At 35.8% G+C, this 21,192-nt stretch overlaps 2 protein-coding genes across 2 annotated transcripts; both read left to right on the plus strand.

The window, feature by feature from the left end:
- The first annotated feature begins 1,042 nt into the window (after nt 1–1,042).
- On the plus strand, nt 1,043–8,948 carry gjc2 (gap junction protein gamma 2). The gene is given in 3 exon segments (XM_058765370.1): nt 1,043–1,362; nt 7,505–8,020; nt 8,023–8,948. Coding segments are annotated over 2 exon segments (1,239 nt in total). The 5' UTR covers nt 1,043–1,362; nt 7,505–7,533; the 3' UTR covers nt 8,775–8,948.
- Nucleotides 8,949–15,451: 6,503 nt separating this feature from the next.
- Nucleotides 15,452–20,027, plus strand: iba57 (iron-sulfur cluster assembly factor IBA57). The gene is made up of 3 exons (XM_058751473.1): nt 15,452–15,934; nt 17,201–17,553; nt 19,475–20,027. The coding sequence occupies exons 1-3, from the start codon at nt 15,594–15,596 to the stop codon at nt 19,864–19,866; spliced, it is 1,086 nt and encodes a 361-aa protein (XP_058607456.1). The 5' UTR covers nt 15,452–15,593; the 3' UTR covers nt 19,867–20,027.
- The last annotated feature ends 1,165 nt before the right edge of the window (nt 20,028–21,192 follow it).

The raw sequence follows: 21,192 nt of genomic DNA on the forward strand, positions 1-21,192 counted from the left end.
GATTCTTGGGACACTCATTGACCTCCCTATAAGAGAAGGGAATTGTCTAGAGAAAGCAACTGGTTTCTTCTTGGTAAAACAAAGTGAAATCAAACCAGTCAAAGCTCATCGAGCCTAATAAGGAGCCAATGTTTGGCTTGTTGGAGGTACTCCAGGTTGCAATGATCTGTCCAAACCAGGAATGCATTTCATCTCCACTTTTCCAAGGCCAGCTTGACAAGCCAGCGGTTCACATTGGGGGTCAAGTGATATTACAGCAAGACACAAGGATGAAGCATTTGAAGTAACATGAATTATTTTTTCAGCAAAATCAACTACATTTTGATAAATGCCATGAGCATGATCTAAAATCTACTTGAATTTTGGTTTTACAATTACTCCAGACTGTTTTTCAATGTAGCCTATCTCTGATATTTCTAATATGACCTCTTAAAAACTCTTTCATGACATAGCATTTAACATATTTTATGGTTATTATTAGTAGAAATGAAAGAGCCGTTACAAATCAAACTTTTTAAAGACCAATTGAAACAGTATATTTGCAAGCCAGAATATACTTGGGCACAGAGTTGGTTAACCTGTGCCAACACCATATATGCTACAGTGTTCCTTGCAGAACGTCCAAGCACTACGTTGGATAAGACACGGTGTAGTGCATTGAATATCTTGTCTTTCCATCCTCGCCTGGGCAGAACATCTAAATATTATGACATACAAGAGGGCATAAAATGTCACATAAATGCTTTCTATTTTGTAAATCTGGCTGAAAATAGATAGTTAAGCGGTTTGTGTTCAATATGTTTAGGTTTTGTTCCTCTGTAAATTAAACAACACTTGTGTGTAAATGAACCTCCATGTAGAACACTGAGCCAGTCACACTTTTATAAACACATTTTATCTTTTCTACAAGTAAACCTACCCCTTGCAGCATATTCAAGTGGTTTTGTTATGATTACAGCACGTGAGGGCATCATGGCAATTGTGCTGGAACACACCAGCGGTCAGTCTAGGAGTTTAAACCCTTGATTCAGGGCCATTAGCCTGAGGAACTCTTTCTCTCGCAGTTTTTTTCTTTCTCTTTATACTTCCTCTCCCGACGGTGGGTGCAAAACAAGCCAGAGTCAGAGATGAGTGTGAGGCGTCAATGAGACTGACGGTCTACAATGGGCTCACGGGATGCGGCGCGTTCTCTGCGGCTGTTAGATGATGATGGATCGCGATTCCCTTTGACTGTGGACCGGCGGCCGCTTCACTGAACGCACCTGAGATGGAAAGCTGAGGGGTCGCCGTAGTTTGGCGGAAAGTTATGACCGGATGGAGCGCACGTCTTCTGGAGGTGTTTCCTCGGCGCAACTTCCCAAGGTCCGTAGTTTTCTCATAGTATGAGAGACGAAAGATATCACCGATCTAAAAATCATTAGGACGTATTTATTTTGTAATAATAGGCACAGTAGCTCTTAGTAGCTATTTGGAATTTCTTTGTCAAAAATAAATAAAAATAAAACATAAAAAAAAAAATGTATAGGCTACTGGTAATTTAACTATTAATATAACTCAAAAACACAATGCAATGCAAGGTTCAAAATACAGGTAAAACACCTGTAAAAAAATCAATACAGATTCCTTCATATTGACAGCCTACAGCAGATTCATTTTTCAAGATACACTTTCTAATTGTTAGCTTATTTCCAGGTTTACAGTAAAATAAACTACTTGTTCTCAGACTTTGATACATTTGGCGTTTACGTTTTGCAGTTGTTCATGCAGAATATTATGTATGTGTTTTAAGTGACTTAATTACAAGACTTGCAAGTCATATTTGAAGGTATATGAACAAATGTGTGAAATGTACTGTACAGTATAATATCATAACTACAGACCATAACATAAAAATGTAGATAACCAACATTTTGTGAAATAAATGTTGTTTTTATCACAAAATGCATGCCCCTTTTATTTGTTTTTATACACATTCTCTGTATTATAATTATTGTAATAATTAATATAATTTCTTGCAAACTGCTGATTGAGTATAAGGTTTGCTCAAATTAACAAATCTACTGCCATCAGATTCCGTTCATTAATTAAGGGTATATTTGTAAGACATTTTGACTTGCTTAATTCAAACACAGTTGGTGCACGTTTTACCTTACTAAATTGTCTGTGACAGTATTTGTGTACAGTTGCACATTGTGTAATTTTCCGTTGAAGATTTTCTTCAATTTTGTCTGTGTTTTGCAGTTTTATGGACAGAACAGATAACAGATGCACACAGAAGTACTGTAGCTGAAGATTTAGCCCCTGTGTGCTAAGAAATATGTAAACATTTACAACAGAATCATCTTATCTCTTTTTCAAATCTCATCTGTGTTATTAACTTCTGGAAAAGAGAAGGGGGAAATAATTAGCTATAACAACAATATAAACTGTTTGCTTTTATTTGACTACCTCTTTCGTCATCCTTTGACATATATTTAGATTTATGATCTGCATGTTTACTCTGAGCTTTTGTTATAGGCAGTTATTACACACACACACACATTCAGGGCTTATTCACAAAGTGTTTAAGTGACATCCACCAGACAACTTTTTGGGCCTGTATTCGAAAGTCTTTGTAATTCTACATTTGATTCCATGAATGAGACTGAAGTAATCAGGCGATGAACGATGTTGAATGTAAAATAATATGCAGTTGTAACAATGGGACTTATTTCTCATTGACTGATAATGATTTGAGTGGCAAAAAAGTGACTAATAGAACTGCATGACCATAACTGAACTCGACATGACCCTACCTTAACTGACCTGGATAAATGACAAGCTCCACATGTTGTTCTATGACTGGACTCTTTACCCCATGCATGTGCACAACCTGATAACGGAAAACATATTGCCAGTTACACTGAGCAGAATGATTTATTTCATTTCAGACTCAAATCACTGCTGAGGTTTTAGCAACTGCATTTAAAGATTGCACACTTTTTTACACGTTCCTTTGAAAGGATGCACTCAACCAAACACCTATTTTCCCTGAGGTGTCTCAGGCAATGAGGTTCCACGAATAGTGAGTACCATCTGTGTCCAGTTATCCTTGCTTTCCTCTAAGATACACAATGTGAGCCTGTGGCAGCCATTCCTGCCGGTTCAGATGGTATGGGAGAAGGCAAATCCCACATTAGGGAATGGCATGTTGAAAACACGAACAGGGGCCAGTTCATATACTCCAGGGAAAAAAACGTTTTTATTTAAAAAAAATTTTTTTGCAAACATTTACAAACACGAAAATCTATGTTTTAATTGACCGTTTGCTAAGCTCCGCCCCTTGGGGGTTGACATTTGATAGGAATCAATTTGAGATTTCTATGAACTGGATCTTTTTTGACCCCTTGATTTTTATAGAGGGAGTGAGTCTATGTCAGACATCTCTATATATCATAATGCAGCATGACTGTGACGTCACGGTGCAGATTGTGTCAAGTTATCCCCACCCCACGCAACTCTATGATATACGAGTTATTTTGAGATGAAGCTGCATAATGCTTGTTGCTACCTTAAGCTGATTGTTTGTTACACAGTCATATATTATTGTATTGGTATTTAATTTGTTTGTGCAATATTTTCTCCAACCGCCCAAGCAACAGGAAAAAAAAAAAAAGGGTAAATAATAAATCAGCTCCATAGTAGATTCCAAGTGATCAAGGATTTAGGACTTTTGCTGTCAGCCTCTTCCAGTTATTTTGGCAGTACAAAAACAGTTCACTATGCTGCTTGATGTTGCAAACTGGAATTTGTTATCATTGTTTGAATTTATTATCATAATTATAAACACACTAGTTTGTCGTTGTTAGAATCTAACTCTTAACAAATACCAAGATCGGCAGTCAGGTTTTGCTCGGATGCACAGAGAAGAGAAACCTTTCGGGTACCCGGGAGGCAGTGATTAAAGACAAGACTCAAGTGTCCCGTTTAACCAAAGCTCAGCATTTATTAAGTCATCGGGGAGTATATATACGAAACGAGAAGTTACACCATTGGACGATCACAAGATCTTATCAGACACAGACATCCAAATCATCTAAATATGGAACAATGTCTCTTTAGCAATCAAGGCCAAAGTTTAGGACATATGCAAGCTCAGCACACATCAGCGCATCTTCTGGGCAAAAGGGCACAGAGTGTTTCTGCTAAAATCTAACAGTCGTACAAACAGTTTTACTGCTTACTGCACTTTATTAAGCTGGTTGCGCACCAGACAAGAAGCACCACACCAGACATAATAAAAAAAAGAAGTTTTGCAGAAAACAGGATGTAGCTTACTTCAGTGTTGAAAAACTAGAAACAAGAAAACTGAATGTAATACCAGAATATAGGGAATAACCAGAATATAAAACAAATTAGGTTAAAAACTTCAAGAGGGATTCTGGTTATGTTTTGGGTTAAGGGTTGGTTAGGAGAATATATTAATTAAATTTAAATAAAATAGTAAATAATTCCTTAAAAAAAAAAAAAAAACATTATAAATGAAGAGTTTATAAGTGCCATCTGAAATTTTCTTCTAAAATGAGCATTTTTCAGGCTCTCATGTGAACTGTAAAAAATTCAACTGCATGTTTTCCAGTTTACGAAACCTTTTGAGTCTCAAATACAGAAAAATGCTATTTTTTTTAAACTACATAAAAACCCTTGCCAGACCAACAAAATTACCCCAAATGTTGTCCCAACTAGTCAAACACAGTTGCCTGAACAAAGAATTTAATATTGTTGAAATGTTAAGGCTTTGTGAGTTCCCAGGATGCATTGCAGCATGAATAAATCATGCAGTTACTGTTATAGGATTATTGTTTTGCTGTTTGCTGACTTCATTTAAACTTTTTTTGTCGTTGTTTTGTCATTATTGTTAGTTATTTGTTGTACTGTGATGAAAAGAGATCATCGTTTTAACATTTGTTGATTGCCACCATTCTTGAGGTTTGTGCGTCTCATTTTAGTCTTGTAAGTTGTTTTATAAATAAAGACAATGTTATCTATTAAAGTTTGACATCACCACAATTGATAATGTGGTGACATTTTACACATTTTTTTTTTTTTGTCCAGGAAACAGAAAAAAATTAATTATCTCAACAACAGTAATTGTTGTTTCAGTTGCTGTGACAAAAATTGTTCTATTAGCAAAATAAGACAATCAGCATTGCATGAACAAACAAATTTACGTTGGCTAAACAAAGTGTTTTTACTGAGAAGAACTAAAAACTATTGTTGAGAGAACTCAAAAGTCTTATTGCATCAAGTTATTTTTATTTTTTTAACGTTTCTCAACTATTTATTTTTGCAGTGTGGAGGTTCAGTAATTTCACTTTAATGGCAACGAATAGGTTATTTTCTTTGCCATTAAAATTAAATAACTGAACATAAATATAGGAGCCCGAGAAAAATGATCATTTTAGAAGAAAATTTCAGATGGCATTTAGAGGCTTTTGCATCTGAACTCTTCAATTATAGAATTGAATAGTATAATAGTATATGTAATAGTATAAACTATTATAAACCTCTACTACCTTCCAAAATAAGTAAGTAAATAAATAATGCAGCACCACCCAAAGTTTTAGTGCATGTTAATGCATTTAATGTTCAGAATATGCATGTGTTTTAACAAATAACTGACAGTTTTCTGTCAAAAATAGATCTTTTTATTAATTAAATGTTTAATACACGTGTTGTAAAGAATTTTTCAAATAGTAGAAAGAATGTCTACTATTAAAAGTCTTGAATCAATATATATATATTTTTATTTAATATGATTGTGTAATGTTTACTATGATATCACTTTGTTTTTAAAAGAGCTAAAGACTCAGTTCTGTGTTGGATCATGTTCTGAATAATCTTTTTCAGACAGACCCATGGGCTGAGCTCTGACTGAAATTTTGTGGCCGAGTTTTGTCCTTAGGGTCTTGTTTAGGAACAATTCAACTGTGACCTGAAATAAACCGGAGTTCGGAAATGACTTGATTTGTATGTAGTGAGAGCGAATGCTGCTTCATTGCGTGACAGATAATATCAAAGAACTGCACATCCTGTTACCTTACCTGCAGAAAAATCACTCAAAACACCATAGAAAATTCATCCATAGAAAACTATTGGCAAATAATCCAAGAAGAGTTCTCAGGAATAAACAGAGCTCTGAGAAGTGCATTGATAATGACTATAAGGTGTTTGTACTGCTGGAATGCACTGTGCATTATTCACAGTGGTCCTTTGCAGAGTATATTTGATTATTACAAAAAATATTGTACCTCTTATTGTATTTCACTTACAATAGGCTATTTTAAGGATTTTGCATGTACAAGCACAGCCCATTAACACATAAGACATCAATCAGCTTTTAAAGGAAAGTAGAGGTGTTCTTTCAGTTACGCTAGTCACAGGTTGATCCAGAAAAGAGGCAAGGATCTATTTGTTAGCAGTCTTTATTTGCACAACAAAGGAATCCAATATCACAGGATAAGCTAACCAAAATCCAAAAGTTTTACATAAGCAAATGTGATTATGTGTTATGTGTATGCTAGGTTAAAGAGATGGGCCTTTATTTAAAATTATGTCATTATTTACTCCACTTGTTCCAATATGAGTTTCTTGTTGAACACAGAAGAAGATATTTTGAAGAATGTGGGTCATCAAACAGTTGATGGTAGCCATTGACTTCCATAGTATATGGAAAAAATACTATGGAAATGAATGGCTACCAGCAAGTGTTTAGTTACACACTTTCTTCCAAATGTCTTCTTTTGTGTTAAACAGAAGATAGAAAAAGTTTTTGGAATAATGAATGTTTTTGGACTAATGAAAATTGCAGTATGGTTTTATAGCACAACGATCTCCATTATTTCAAAAGATCAGAGAAAATGTGATTTCTCAATTCATGACCCTTTAAAAAACATCGATCATCACTATGTTCTACTTACTCTGAAAGCTGACAAGTTGATATGAGCTGTCAGGGTTTATAGTGCCTGTTTGGAACATCAATATCCATGGACCACTGGATATTTGGTAAGTATAAGGCACTCTATATCGAGTCCAACAACCTTAAGTTTAACCTGGTTATCGTCGATTATCTTTTGCCACACAGTCTGGCTGAGGGGGCGTGTTCTGGCGGGAAAGTGGCGTCAATGCATACCCTCTATACATAGTAAGACCTTGATTAGCTGGTTCAAGTGTGTTTGATTAGGGTTATAGCTAAACTCTCCAGGACACCGGCCCTCCAGGACTGGGTTTGGTGATCCCTATATTTGAGTTTTTGTTATTGACATCTAAATCTTGCGCCCTGCAAACATCACTGACATGTATTTTATCAGAATGTTGCCTTGTTAATGAAGCTGCATAATTCAGGTCATGGCAATCAAGTGTTTTGTGTCAAAAATGTGTCAAATGTTTCCCAGTATCTTTTATATGGATGCATGTAGATTTTTTTTTTATTCGGCTTACATTTCTCATTTTCCCTTATTTGCAGAACATAAGTAAAGAGTCTCTGTCACCAACATGAGTTGGAGCTTTCTCACTCGACTATTGGAGGAAATCCACAACCACTCCACGTTTGTGGGGAAAGTTTGGCTGACTGTGTTAATTATTTTCCGGATCGTTCTGACCGCAGTGGGAGGTGAGTCAATCTACTCCGATGAGCAGACAAAGTTCACCTGCAACACTAAGCAGCCCGGCTGTGACAACGTATGCTACGATTCCTTCGCGCCGCTGTCACACGTCCGGTTCTGGGTGTTCCAGATCATCATGATATCCACCCCCTCCGTCATGTATCTGGGTTACGCCATCCATAAGATCGCCCGTACCTCAGAGGAGGAGCAGTGCAAGAACCAGATTTATCAAAAGAGGAATCGCCACAGTCAGTGGAGAAATGGACACCACCTAGAGGAGGTCTTGGAGGAAGATGATGCAGAGCCAATGATCTATGAAGACACTCTGGATGAGCAGGAGGTCAAACCAGAGACAGACAAGGGCAAAAGCCAAGATCCAGGAAGCATGATGGCCGCCGTAGGATCATGCAAGAAGGCTTAATGAGGATGTATGTGCTTCAGCTTTTATCCCGTGCAATCTTTGAGGTGGGGTTCCTCACGGGTCAATATCTCCTTTATGGCTTCCGTGTTAACCCTTCGTATGTCTGCAACAAGATCCCATGCCCACACAGAGTAGACTGCTTCGTCTCACGACCCACCGAGAAGACCATCTTTTTACTCATCATGTATGTGGTGAGCTGTCTTTGTCTGCTGCTCAATGTTTGTGAGATGTTCCACTTGGGGATTGGTGCCTTCCGTGACACTCTTCGTAAACGTCGAAGCCATGGTCAACAACCTCCATATGGCTACCCTTACTCCAGGAACATTTCTAGTTCTCCGCCAGGGTACAACCTGGTGGTTAAATCTGACAAACCGGGTCGCATTCCCAACAGCATCATCCTACAGGACCAGAACATGCCCAGAGTGCTGCCTGAACAGCATTGCACAAGTCCTGATGAGAATATTCCCTCTGACCTGGCTACGCTGCACCACCATTTACGAGTAGCTCAGGAACAACTTGACATGGCGTTTCAGACGTATAACACAAAAAACGCTCAGCTCTCCAGAGCTAGCAGCCCTGTGTCTGGTGGCACAATGACAGAGCAGAACCGGGTCAATACAGCTCAGGAGAAACAGGGCGCAAGACCTAAAGCCAGCACTGAGAGGGCAGGGACAATAGCAAAAAATGGAAAGACTTCTGTGTGGATTTAACTCTCATCTGACTAGTCATGAACCATTATCCTCCAAAACATATTGTTTCGTTTGTGAGGGCATGACTGAACATTATGTACACAAGTTCTGTTGAACATTAAACAAAACTGAAAAATAAATATATTGTAGATGGGTAGTGTTCATTTCTGAAACTCTTTACAATGCTTTACTGTGTTCTCCCTTCCTCAGAATAATTCTTTATGTGCTTCTGTACATATGTTACATATATTAAGTGTGACTTTTCTCTAAATTCCAATGCATGCAAGTGTATTGACCATATCGGAGGTCTGTCCGGCAATTTAGTCTTTAATGGATCATTGATTTAATTTGACTATATAAGAACAACCCCTATGTATCTACTCCATTCAGATAGTCTCGTGAGACCTATAAGTTCTGTTCTTAATGTTCTCCTATTATTATTAGTCTGTGGCTCTGTTCCAAACTAAAGTGAGCTGCCCACCTCTCCCTAAGTTTTAAAGTATACTCATACTGGCGATTAAGGCTGTTCCTGTCAGTAAGCAGAAAGATTATGCTGCATTATAAAATTCCTTATTTTGGCCAGATTCTGAGGCCTCACAGGTATTGTACACCTTATGGATAAAGCAATCCCAGAATGTTATCAAAGATGGTGGATGAAAGCAAGAGCAACCCTACTATAAATATACTTTCTGTATATATTATAAAAAATGTATTAATCAAAATTTTTGATTAAAAATGCACTTTCACACAAGTGAATGTGCTATATGTATTGTTCACTTCATCACAACATCACATCTTGCCAAATTCAGTTGTGAGTTATTTGTGCTGATCAGTGACATTTAATATTGTTGCTACCGATGTAAAATGGTTTCACTTTAAATAGGATGCTTAAAAGATAGTAGAAAGTGAGGCAGCTCACAAGGTTTTAGGACGGAGCATTCAAATGTACAGGGATACTTCTCATCATTTACTCACTTTCATGCCATCCCAGATATACATATGACTTTCTTTCTTCTGCGGAACACGAACAGAGATTTTAGAGAAAATATATCTCTTTGTGAGTCCATATAATGCAAGTGGATGGGTCTCCCAAAGCTGACGCTTTTAAAACCATGTAAAACATAACAATGTAAATCCACACCACCCAAATTGATGAATCAATGTCTCCTGAAGCAGAATGATAGAAAAATACTAATATTTTAGACTACAAAACCATTGCTTTCTAACTGTCAGCCTGCTGTTAACATCAGCATGTTGTTAAGCTTGATGTAAGCAAGTAGTGAAAACTACGTGAGAAATGACAGTCCTCTGTGCTTCTGTGTCACTTCTTGTAAAAGATCACAGGTGGTGAGTTTGATCAGGGTTTGAGCTAAACTCGGCCGAGCAGCGGCCCCTCCAGGACTGGATTTGAAGAACCCTGGAGTAGTGTCTGTGCAGGCAGCCTTGTGTTGATGTATTCATCTCTATTATGTAATAAAAATCAGGAATTAGAAAACTAACCTGTTTTTGGCAGCTTCGTTTCAATAAAAACTGGGTTTTTTTTTTTTTTTGGACTAACAAAACTTGCAGGATGTTTTTATAGTGCAAGGACCTATTAGACATCAAAAGAGAAATGTGATTTCTCGATTCATGACCCTGTTGTGAAGCATGTTGTAAGCACGTTATGAAAATTGCATGAGAAGTGATGTCCTCTGTGCTTCTGTGTCACTTCTTGTGCAAGTTTCACAGCACACATACGTCACACATCAAGTGTGAACTTATGAACCTGCATTTGAGAGTTAGAAGCAACTAGAAGCTATGGTTTATAGTTCATAGGTTTACTCTTGAAGACATTGGTTCATCTACTGGGGATCATATGGGTTACCACCGTGTTCATTTTGCTTTTTTTTTTTTTTTTTTTACGACGTGTCGACTTTGAGAGACCCATCTACTTGCATTATATAGACTTACAGAGATGAATTATTTCTCTAAAAATCTCTGTTTGTGTTCCACAGAAGAAAGAAAGTCATGTACATCTAGGACGGCATGAGGAAATGATGAGAGCATTTTTGGGTGGGGATGCCTTTAATTAGTATTTAAAAAAAAAGATTGTGCTGATTTTCTTGGTTTCTTCTTTATCGAAAAACATGGATATGCATATAATATTAATGTGCATTTATAAATTCTATTTGCATTTATATTATGTGGCACTAAAATGATGGATTGAGCCTGCAATGATAAATTGTACCATTGTCTTATGAAGGTATTTTAAAGGAGCAGTTCATCCCAAAATTTAAACCTTGTCATTAATTATTAACCCTCAATTTTCTTTCTTCTATGGAACAAAATTTGATTACGGTAAATGAGGACTGAGGCTTTCAAGCTTCAAAAAGTGATTCATATGACTTGTGTGTTATATTCTAAGTCTTCTAAAGCCATAAGACAGCTCTGTGAATTAAGATCATTATTCACTGAAAATAATTTTTATTTAAATTAAAATTCATGAACAGTTCAAATTATTTGCCATGTTCTTGTTCCTTGTCAAAGTGGGTGGTATTGATTAAGTTATGCATCAAATAAAAATACATAAGCCTGAATATCTGCATGAAGTTGGTCAGGTAAGAACGTCTCAATCACTGCACACCTCATTCTGTGAACGCCATAATGGTGACTTAACCAGCATTTCTTGTGATTTAACTTATTTTCCATTGTTTCCAAGACCATTATGCACACAATTTACCTCTGAGCTATCTGGTGTAACAACTATGAGTAGATATAACTATGTTTTGGTGACTTGATTCTTACAAAAAAGTGAGTATTATTTTGTAAGCATTCTTGGATAGGACTTTTGAGAAGTAAGATTTCAAAGCTCTGTAAAATGTTTTCTTTTAGAATCACTATTCCAAACTGTGCCTTTACCAATTACAATTTTACTGATAATGTTTTATGATGATTAAGAATAATAATAAATGTAGGATTCATTTAACAAGATTTTTCAACATTTGAGTTTTTTTTTTTTTTTAATCTGGTCAAAATATCTATTCCCCCCCCCAGTTTCACGGAAACATTATTTCAGAAATGTGCATTATTACAATTATACATTATTACAGTTCAAGTGTGTGAATGGCAATCCAAAAATGCACAAAAGAGATCCATAAGGTGTGATAGCTGACCAAGAACTGGATCACTTGGCATGTCAGAGCTGAGCTCAATTTGTATTTTTTTTACTTTGTGCCCGGATACAGTATGTACGGATAAGCACATGGATAACAAATCTGGGTAACACTTTATTTTATGGTGTAATAATACAGAGTAATTACCTAATTAAGTACTTAGTTGTAGCCGTTGTACTTGTTGTACTTACCATGTAACTAAGTTATGGAACAGCCTGTAATTACAGTGTGTAATTATGTAGATGTAATAGGCAGCTACTGTTACACATATGTATCAGACCGAGTCTGTTACACAGCTACTTGTAGACTTAAGTACAATCTTGATACACTTTATTTTAAGTAGCTTATGCCTGTGTAATATTCTGTAATTGTAATGTAATTAGAAATGTATTACATGTATTTTAGCTGTGTACTGGTGGGTTAAATCAAACTAAGGTGCAGCTGGATAAGGTGTACAGTATAGATACACATGAAGTACACTTAAGTACAATCTTGATACACTTTATTTTAAGTAGCTTATGTCTGTGTACTTACATTTATAATTATGTTGTATAAAGTCTGCAACACATATGTAACAATCTTTTGGTTACATAAGTAGCTGTGTAACAGACTCGGTCTGTTACATATGTGTAACAGTAGCTGCCTATTACATCTACATAATTACAAACTGTAATTACAGGCTGTTCCATAACTTAGTTACATGGTAAGTACATTTTGTTTCATGTAAGTACAACGGCTACAACTAAGTACTTAACTACGTAATTACTCTGTATTATGGACACCTTAAAATAAAGTGTTACCCAAATCTATCTAATAAACCTGCCATTGTGTATTACAAATAGTGTTGGCTCTTTTACAAACTACTTTATTCTTTCTCTTTTGTAAGTTGCTTTTGGATAAAAGCATCTGCTAAATGCATAAATGTAAAACTTGAATGTGGATATTAAGCAAATGGATATCATATGTGTGAACATAGGTACATCAATCATAACAAAACCTGAAGGAAGCACTACAGATCCATCTCCCATAGGACTATGATCATGGAAGAATAAAAACCTTGCATGTCAGCAACCACTACTAGATCTGTATTACCAGTTATTATTTCCAGATAGGCTATTTTCTTGATGAACTATAGGTATGTATTCAGGAAAATATACAGAAAATTTGATTGATTTGAATTTTAAAATCCCGTGATCAGTCTTCTAATAAACCCCATATTTAGTAATAAAGAATTTCTACAGTCCTGCAGATGTCTCTGCCATGTGGTGATTTGGACAGTGATGCAGTTCAGTGACAAATATCTTTTGGTGTTTTGGTGGTGACTACATATTCGATTGCACTGTTAACACACTCTCAGAAATAAAGGTACAAAAGCTGTCACTGGGGCGGTACCTTTTCAAAAGGTACATGTTTGTACCTAAAGGGTCCATTTTGGTACCTTAAAGGTACATATGTTACCCTGGAGCACAAAACCAGTCTTGAGTCACTGGGGTATATTTGTAGCAAAAGTAAAAAATACACTGTATGGGTCAAAATTATCGATTTTTCTTTTATGCCAAAAATCATTAGGATATTAAGTAAAGATCATGTTCAATGAAGATATTTTGTAAATTTATATAATATAAATAATATATCAAATATATCAAAACTTAATTTCTGATTAGTAATATGCATTGCTAAGAACTTAATTTGTACAACTTTAAAGGCGTTTTTCTCAATATTGTGATTTTTTTGCACCCTCAGATTCCAGATTTTCAAATAGTTGTATCTCAGCCAAATATTGTCTGATCCTAACAAACCATACATCAACGGAAAGCTTATTCATTCAGCTTTCAGATGATGTATAAATATACATTTCGAAAAATTGACACTTAAGACTGGTTTTGTCGTCCAGGGCCACCGCCCCAGTGACAGCTTTTGTACCTTTATTTCTGAGAATGCAGCCTACAGCCTAAGGCTGCATCTTTAGTGACTAAAGTCTATGTTGATATATAAGATTCACCAAAAAAAAAATAAAAAATACATTATGGAAACACTTTTTTAAGAAAAAGAGCAGTAACACAACACGTCGGCTGCCATCATACAGCTTCCATTAAAGCGCTGGTTCTCTGCCGTGTTAAAGGGTGTGTTAAAGCTATATTAATATTATTAATATGTATATGCAAAACTATTTTATTATTATTGATAAGAGTAAGACGTTACCTGCCAAACATCACTAATTTTTGTAATTTTGTCAAATATTATTCTTGATTAAACATCTTGATTTGATGTTTTCTTTATTTTGTAATGTTGCAAGTTAAAATGTTTTATTTTGTTCTAAACTGCATTCTAAATAAATTCGCAATAGACTATGCTGAATGACATAAGCAGTAAAACTTCTGCTAAATCAGTAAACACTGATGTGCAATCCTGCAGAATTACGCCATCAAAACAGAAATTTAGTTTCAATAGTTTCACAAATAGAAACACAGCCAAATGTTTGAATGGACACATTCAATATTTGTCAATATACAGATTTAAAGTGTTAATAGCCACTCATCATATTTCAGTCTGGTCTGGTCTTGGATTTACACACTTATACTGATGCACCTTGCTTTGCTCTTAATGTACTATTATGTATAAAATATTTAGAGTCTAAATATTGTAGGCTATACATAATTGTACATTAAGTGCAAAGCAATGATTTAAAGGATTTTAAAAATTCTAAACAAAATTACATCCTTTTAAGTGTGATCCACAAATTTGTAGTTTAAAATGAAGTTACACTGTAAAAGTGGAGGTTTTGAGGAATACCAGTCCACGGCTCTACCACTGTAGAAAGTATGATTACAATATTTTATGTATTGACTTTTGCCATATGCACTTATTTACAGCAATAATAAAATGCTAAATAAGTCTCTAATAAACTGAATAGCATGTTGTCCTTGTATAGTTTCCTTCAGGGTTTGCTGTGCTGCATGGGGATACTCCAGTCACTCCCAAAAAAGGAGTAGGCTATGTATTTCCCTACAGACACAGAGAGGATAAAAACTATTGATCAAGAAAAAAATTAAAAGTTGAGACAGGCGTAATCATAATTGAGTATTTTCACTTTTTCACTTAGTTCCCACACACCATTGTTTAGTTTTAGGTTTACTAGAAATAAGGAACTGGAAAGGCTTACAAAACAGGGAGCTGAGACGAAAAACAGTGACAAAATTAATATGAAACTTTATTAGCTTTTCGAAATAATCCAATAAAATCAGTTGCAATTTGAGATGTGTGCGCTGATATTTTCTGTTTGTTGCACGTTGTTTTAAGGACACGCCCACAACAGGCTATTATGAATATTAATGTCAGAGTCACCAAATATGTTATTTTAGCATAGCACAGCGTTTAGAAAACGGTGTTTCAAAGTCTAAAAGGGCGATAGAAAACACTCAAATATTAACCCCTTTGGCAACCGGCGATGTATCATAAATATTAATAAAACACATAACTGATTGGACAGGCCAGGAAGGACGCACGCGATTCTATTATCAATATTAATGAGGTAAACCTTCACCATAGTAGATTCGTATCGTTTCGAATATAGACGCCAGTAAACGCACGCGCAGTGCAGTATGGGAATGAAAATGGAAGGTGAGAGAAACTTGTGTCGTTTCGAGGAACTTTGAGCTTTAGTAGTTGCGCAGAGGATAACAACACAATGCAGAGGGTGATTTTGTTTAGCGGTGCGTTCAGAGCGATCCTGACAGGATCAGGCGGACTTCACGCGCGCTATTTGCGTTGTACGAGACATGACAATGTGTGCAGGACTCAGATTAGAAAACACTCTCAAGATCAACCTAACAATCATACAGCACACTTTAGATGTTACAGTTTACCGCACAGGACTCTCATCAATGTGTCTGGACAAGACACTAACTCATTTCTTCAAGGAATAATAACCAACGACACGGCTCTCCTGGAAGAGGATGCAGCGCGTGCGATGTATGCTCATATTCTCAATGTTCAAGGCAGGACACTGTACGACATCGTCCTTTACAGGTAATATACTACATTGTTTTGATATTTCATTTGTTTGAATTGCAAAGTAGACACGGGATGTCATATTAATGTGATTTTAGAGGTGCTGGAGTTTTGTGAATAAGGTTAGTAAGTAAGATGTGGGCGTGTCCTCAGCATTATCTCACTGTCCCACCCTGGACTACTAATTTAACTTACTGATATGAAGTTGTTCTTCTGCTCTGTTCTTCTAGTAAAGCCAGCATGGTTTAGCAGTTCATAAACATCATAAGGAGTTGATATGTAAAGTGGCTCACAAGTGAAAATAATATAGGCACGTGTCATCAATGAATAATTCACCCAAAAATGAAAACTTGCTGAAAATGTACTCATTATCAGGCCATCCAAGATGTGGATGAGCTTATTTCTTCATGGGAACAGAGCTGGAGAAATTTAGCATTGCTCAGCAATGCTCACTAATGGATCCTCTGCAGTGAATGGGTGCCGTCAGAATGAGAGTCCAAACAGCTGATAAAAACCTCACAATAATTACTCCAGTCCATCTATTAATGTTTTAATTCATCATTGACATTTTTAAGTTCCGGCTGAAATAGAAGTCCTCTATTCATCGCATCTGAGTCAGGAGAGAAATTTGCACAGATTAATTTATTGTTTTAAAAAAGCGTCAATATTTTACCATTTTACTTTAGGGCTGCATGATAATGGTTCAACTGATAATCACAATCATTAATCATGATTATTGTAATTTGAGGAATTATTGCACTTTCACATAAGTACAAATCAAGAAAACGTCAACTCAGATGCATGATTCAATTTCCTTCATCTAGTTTCCTGATTTATTATGTTTAGCCGATCATATAATGAACACTGTCTTCATTGAAAACAATGTAAACCAGAAGCTTCTTTCAAAAGCAGAACCATCTAATATTAACTCAAACCAAATTATATTTTTATATTAAAACAACAACAATGACTTTGTGACACAGAAGTTGCGCAAGTAAATTTTTTTCAGCAGCAAGTAACAATCGCAAACAGTTGAGATCCATATTTAGACTTATTAAAGTTTATTACCAAGAAGTTTTTATTGCAGATTTAGTTGCAGCAAACAGCACAAACGTCTGCGTGAAGAAACCCAGACTGGCTGTATTACATTTTCATCTGAGCAGAATGTCTCAATAAAGATCTCTTTTTTTAATATCAATTTTCATTAGATTTTAATAGCTAAGATTTTAAGAGCCTTGCACGTTTTTCATGTATGTATTAATGGAACTTGTTTTTGTTATTCAGTTTAAAAGGAAACCCAGATGGATTTAATGGTGTACTTCTGGAGTGTGACGACGCTGTAAAGGACTCCATTATGCAGCTTCTGAAAGTTTACAAGATACGTCGCAAAGTAAAGTTCAGCTTGTGTCCCAGTCTCTCACTATGGGCTCTGTTACCTCAAAACAAAGCTGCAGTACTGGGGAAGTCCAAGCCAGATGTTACTGCAGCAGATAAAGTGTTAGTACTGGAGCAAGACCCAAGAACTGAACTCATGGGCTGGAGAATGATCACTAGCTGTCAGAATAACCCACATGAGATCGTCTCTGCTTGTCAAGAGGGCAACACTGAAGAATACCACAGACATCGCTATGAAATCGGTATTAAACGACAAGTGGATGCATGTTGATCGCTGTTAGTCTACATTGTTCTGGACTTAAACATGCAGTTCTCTGTCTTAAGAGAGTGTAGCTATATGGATAATTGACATGACATGTTAAGCAGTGACAGCACTGTTCTGCAGTGTAACTTGCTATACTGCAGTCCGTAACTTTTTTTGGTTAAAAATGATCTGAAATCAATTTTTGAGCTAGTACATAACCAGCCAGTGTTCAAAACTATTGCCTTATTTTAGCCCTATTCACAACGGTCAGCTTATAATAATGTTTTCTAATTTGAGTGGTACGGGTAGGTTTTCGTGGGAAATTTGAGCATGGCACTGCGTCATTACATCACGTCTATAAACATAAAGAAGTTGTCCCGGCTACGAGGCTATATCTCATGTGAGGATCCTGCAGGTGGAGGATAGTTTATAGCCTCTTCTCACAGCAGCTGGAATAATTAAATGTATCATTTTGATGGCGGATTGTAATCCAGAAAGGATTATGTGTTTATGAAACACATGTGAATGAAATTAAATTATATTCCAGTTTTAAATGCGCTTCTGAATACAGATAGCCTGAGATTACACAAGATTTGTATTTTAAAGAAAACCAGTTCAACGGAAGAATAATTTGCTTTTTGGGTTAAAAGAATTTCTTAATATGAAATTCGAATGGCATGACGATTAGATTAAGACTTTACAGAAATTGAAATCTACACGTTAATGCACACTATACTCATAGTCACGCAATGCTGATGTTGTTAACATTAATAATTTGAAAATAAAGTATAACAATAATAGTAATTTGCACGGTTAGATGTGATATGAGCTAAACGCTCTTTAGATTTATTCACCATTGGTAGCACGATTTATTGTAATGCTTTTTTCCTCAGTTGGTCAGAACAAACGTGGCAGACTTGTTACTTACTTGTTCAGATGGCAATATACGGTGAAAATTCTTATTTGGGTCATATATTCCAAGACGTAGGCTAATCTGTGATTGCGAAGTACAGTAAATATCCACACTGCTGAAGCCGTGCCGGAGCACAACCCACACAAACAAGATAATTCCACAAGAAACTGCAATTCCAGTTTTTCAAACAGAGATGGCAACAAAGTGGCAAAATTTATGGACTGTAGCTTTAATCTAAAACTATTTTATATAAATGATTCTAGCAGCTTTATGACCTCAAATGAATTGAATGACACCATAACATTTATTTTTACTTTTAAAAGTGTTTTGTCACACTGCCGGACCATGCAAGTAAATAATACAAAAAAGATCAGTCAAAAATCTCAAATATAGATGTTCCCTAATGCATACGCTACTAGTGAGAAGTTTGGACACAGTGACATATTCATTATTATTATTATGTAGCTCCAAAAAATGTACACGCATCTAATATTTTAGCTTCTTCAAAATCATAGCCATCTTTTGTCTAGATTAGGCTTTTCTCAACCAGCTTCAGAAAGTGGAACGATCTGAGATGCTTATTAAACACTACCTAAAAATATAATAATAATAATCAAGTTTATTAAAGAAATTCATATGCTGGCACAGTTTATATTTGTCTATAAAACTAAAGCATAAATTCAGTCAAGTGTGTCCAATCTTGTGACTTGTACTAGTTCAAATATGAATATAAATTCTAGATATTGGTCCACTTTTTGACAGTCATTTCACTGTGAAAAAGTGGCATAATTCATAATCTATAAGTTTTACCTTAAATTTGTTTAATTAACCTGATGTTTTTTTTTATATATATATATGTTAATATTAAGCAATAGTCATCCTCAAAGTGTATACGGATATTGTTTGGTGATAGTAGCATTTTGTCCTTTTAAATGTACTAAATTGGTATCCTTTGTGATATGATCATTTCTTGTAATCAGTCCTGTAATTTAACTCATTTCTACAGGACTGCCTGAAGGAGTGAAAGACCTTCCGCCAGGTGAAGCCCTTCCGCTGGAGTCTAATCTTGTCTACATGCAGGGAATTAGCTTCAGCAAGGGATGCTACATCGGACAGGAACTGACTGCCAGAACTCACCACACTGGTGTGATACGAAAGCGCCTAATGCCTGTTACCATGTCTGCTGCGGCTGAGACCCTGGACCAAGGTGCCGCTCTCGAGACTGAGGGTGGCAAACCAGCTGGGAAACACAGGGCAGGAATCGACAAGCTGGGACTGAGCCTCATACGCTTGGCTCATGCCAAAGAGCCACTAAAACTCAAATCCTCTGACGGCGTGACAGTGACTTTACAGCCTACTATACCTGACTGGTGGCCAAAAAACAGTGAAGATAAATGAATCGGCAACACTAGAAAGGTCAAAGGCCCACCTGAATGAATTGTGATGCAGATCATATTTATTTAGTTAATTAAAAAAATGTAAACTATAACTTTCACACAGAAATCTGATGACTATGTTTTAGTTGACACCTTAAAATAAAATGTTTCAAAAATGTTTAATTGTTGTTGCTTATTTAAAAAGCTGTTTGAAATACTCTTAACTTGGTTTTGTTTAAAATAAATGGGTGCCCTATGTGGTATCCAATAATTATATATGTGACCCTGGAGCACAAAACCAATCATAAGTAGCACAGATATATGTGTAGCAATAGCCAACAATACATTGTACGGGCGATTTTTCTTTTATGCCAAAAATCATTAGGATATTAAGTAAAGATCATGTTCCATGAAGATATTTTGTAAATTTCCTACCATAAATATATCAAAACTTAATTTTTGATTTGTAATATGCATTGCTAAGAACTTCATTTGGACAACTTTAAAGGCGATTTCCTCAATATTTAATTTTTTGCACCCTCAGATTCCAGATTTTCAAATAGCCAAATATTGTCCGATCCTAACAAACCATACATCAATGGAAAGCTTTCGGATGTTGTATAAATCTCAATTTCAAAAAATGACTGGTTTTGTGGTCCACGGTCACATTTCATTTGCATGAAGCAAACACATTACTGAAATTTTAAACATTAATAAGAAACCATCTACTAAAACGTTGTTTTATCATCTTTGATATAGCATTGGAAGGAGCATTTCAGCATCTTGAATAGAGAAGTCCAAGTTTATGTGCTCATAACCTAATATTAGTCACCAGTGTTGGGGGTAACGCATTACAATGTAACATGAGTTACGTAATCAGATTTCTTTTTCAAGTAACTAGTAAAGTACACTCTTAAAAATAAAGGTGCTTCACGATGCCATAGAAGAACCTTTTTGTCTGCATGGTTCCATAAAGAACCTTTAACATCTGAAGAACCTTTCTGTTTCACAAAAGGTTCTTTGTGGCAAAAGGTTCTTCAGATTATAAAAAGGTAAGAAAGAGATGGTTCTTTAAAGAACCTTTGACTGGTTCTTCTATGGCATCGCTGTGAACTGAAGCACTTTTATTTTTAAATTTTTAAATTTTTAAATTTACAACAAAATATCAGTGTTCCTTTTCAAATAAGTAATACAAGTTACTTACAAGTTGCCATGTTGAGAGAAATTTGGAGTGAAGTCCAGAGGCACTTCCTTCAGCCTGAGGCTTATTAATTTCACTTTTGGTGTGAACGGGCCTTTACAGTTGCTTAACTTTTTTTTGTAACGCCAAATTACATTAAAGTAATTT

This window comes from Onychostoma macrolepis, chromosome 02, assembly GCF_012432095.1.
Source record: "Onychostoma macrolepis isolate SWU-2019 chromosome 02, ASM1243209v1, whole genome shotgun sequence".
NCBI lineage: Eukaryota > Metazoa > Chordata > Actinopteri > Cypriniformes > Cyprinidae > Onychostoma > Onychostoma macrolepis.

What these genes read in the sequence shown, in the direction of transcription:
- iba57 (XM_058751473.1), top strand. Translation starts at nt 15,594, where the DNA reads ATGCAGAGGGTGATTTTGTTTAGCGGTGCGTTCAGAGCGATCCTGACA. An exon ending in TACGACATCGTCCTTTACAG is followed by an intron (nt 15,935 to 17,200) that starts GTAATATACTAC and finishes TTTGTTATTCAG; the next exon opens with TTTAAAAGGAAACCCAGATG. An exon ending in CAGACATCGCTATGAAATCG is followed by an intron (nt 17,554 to 19,474) that starts GTATTAAACGAC and finishes TCATTTCTACAG; the next exon opens with GACTGCCTGAAGGAGTGAAA.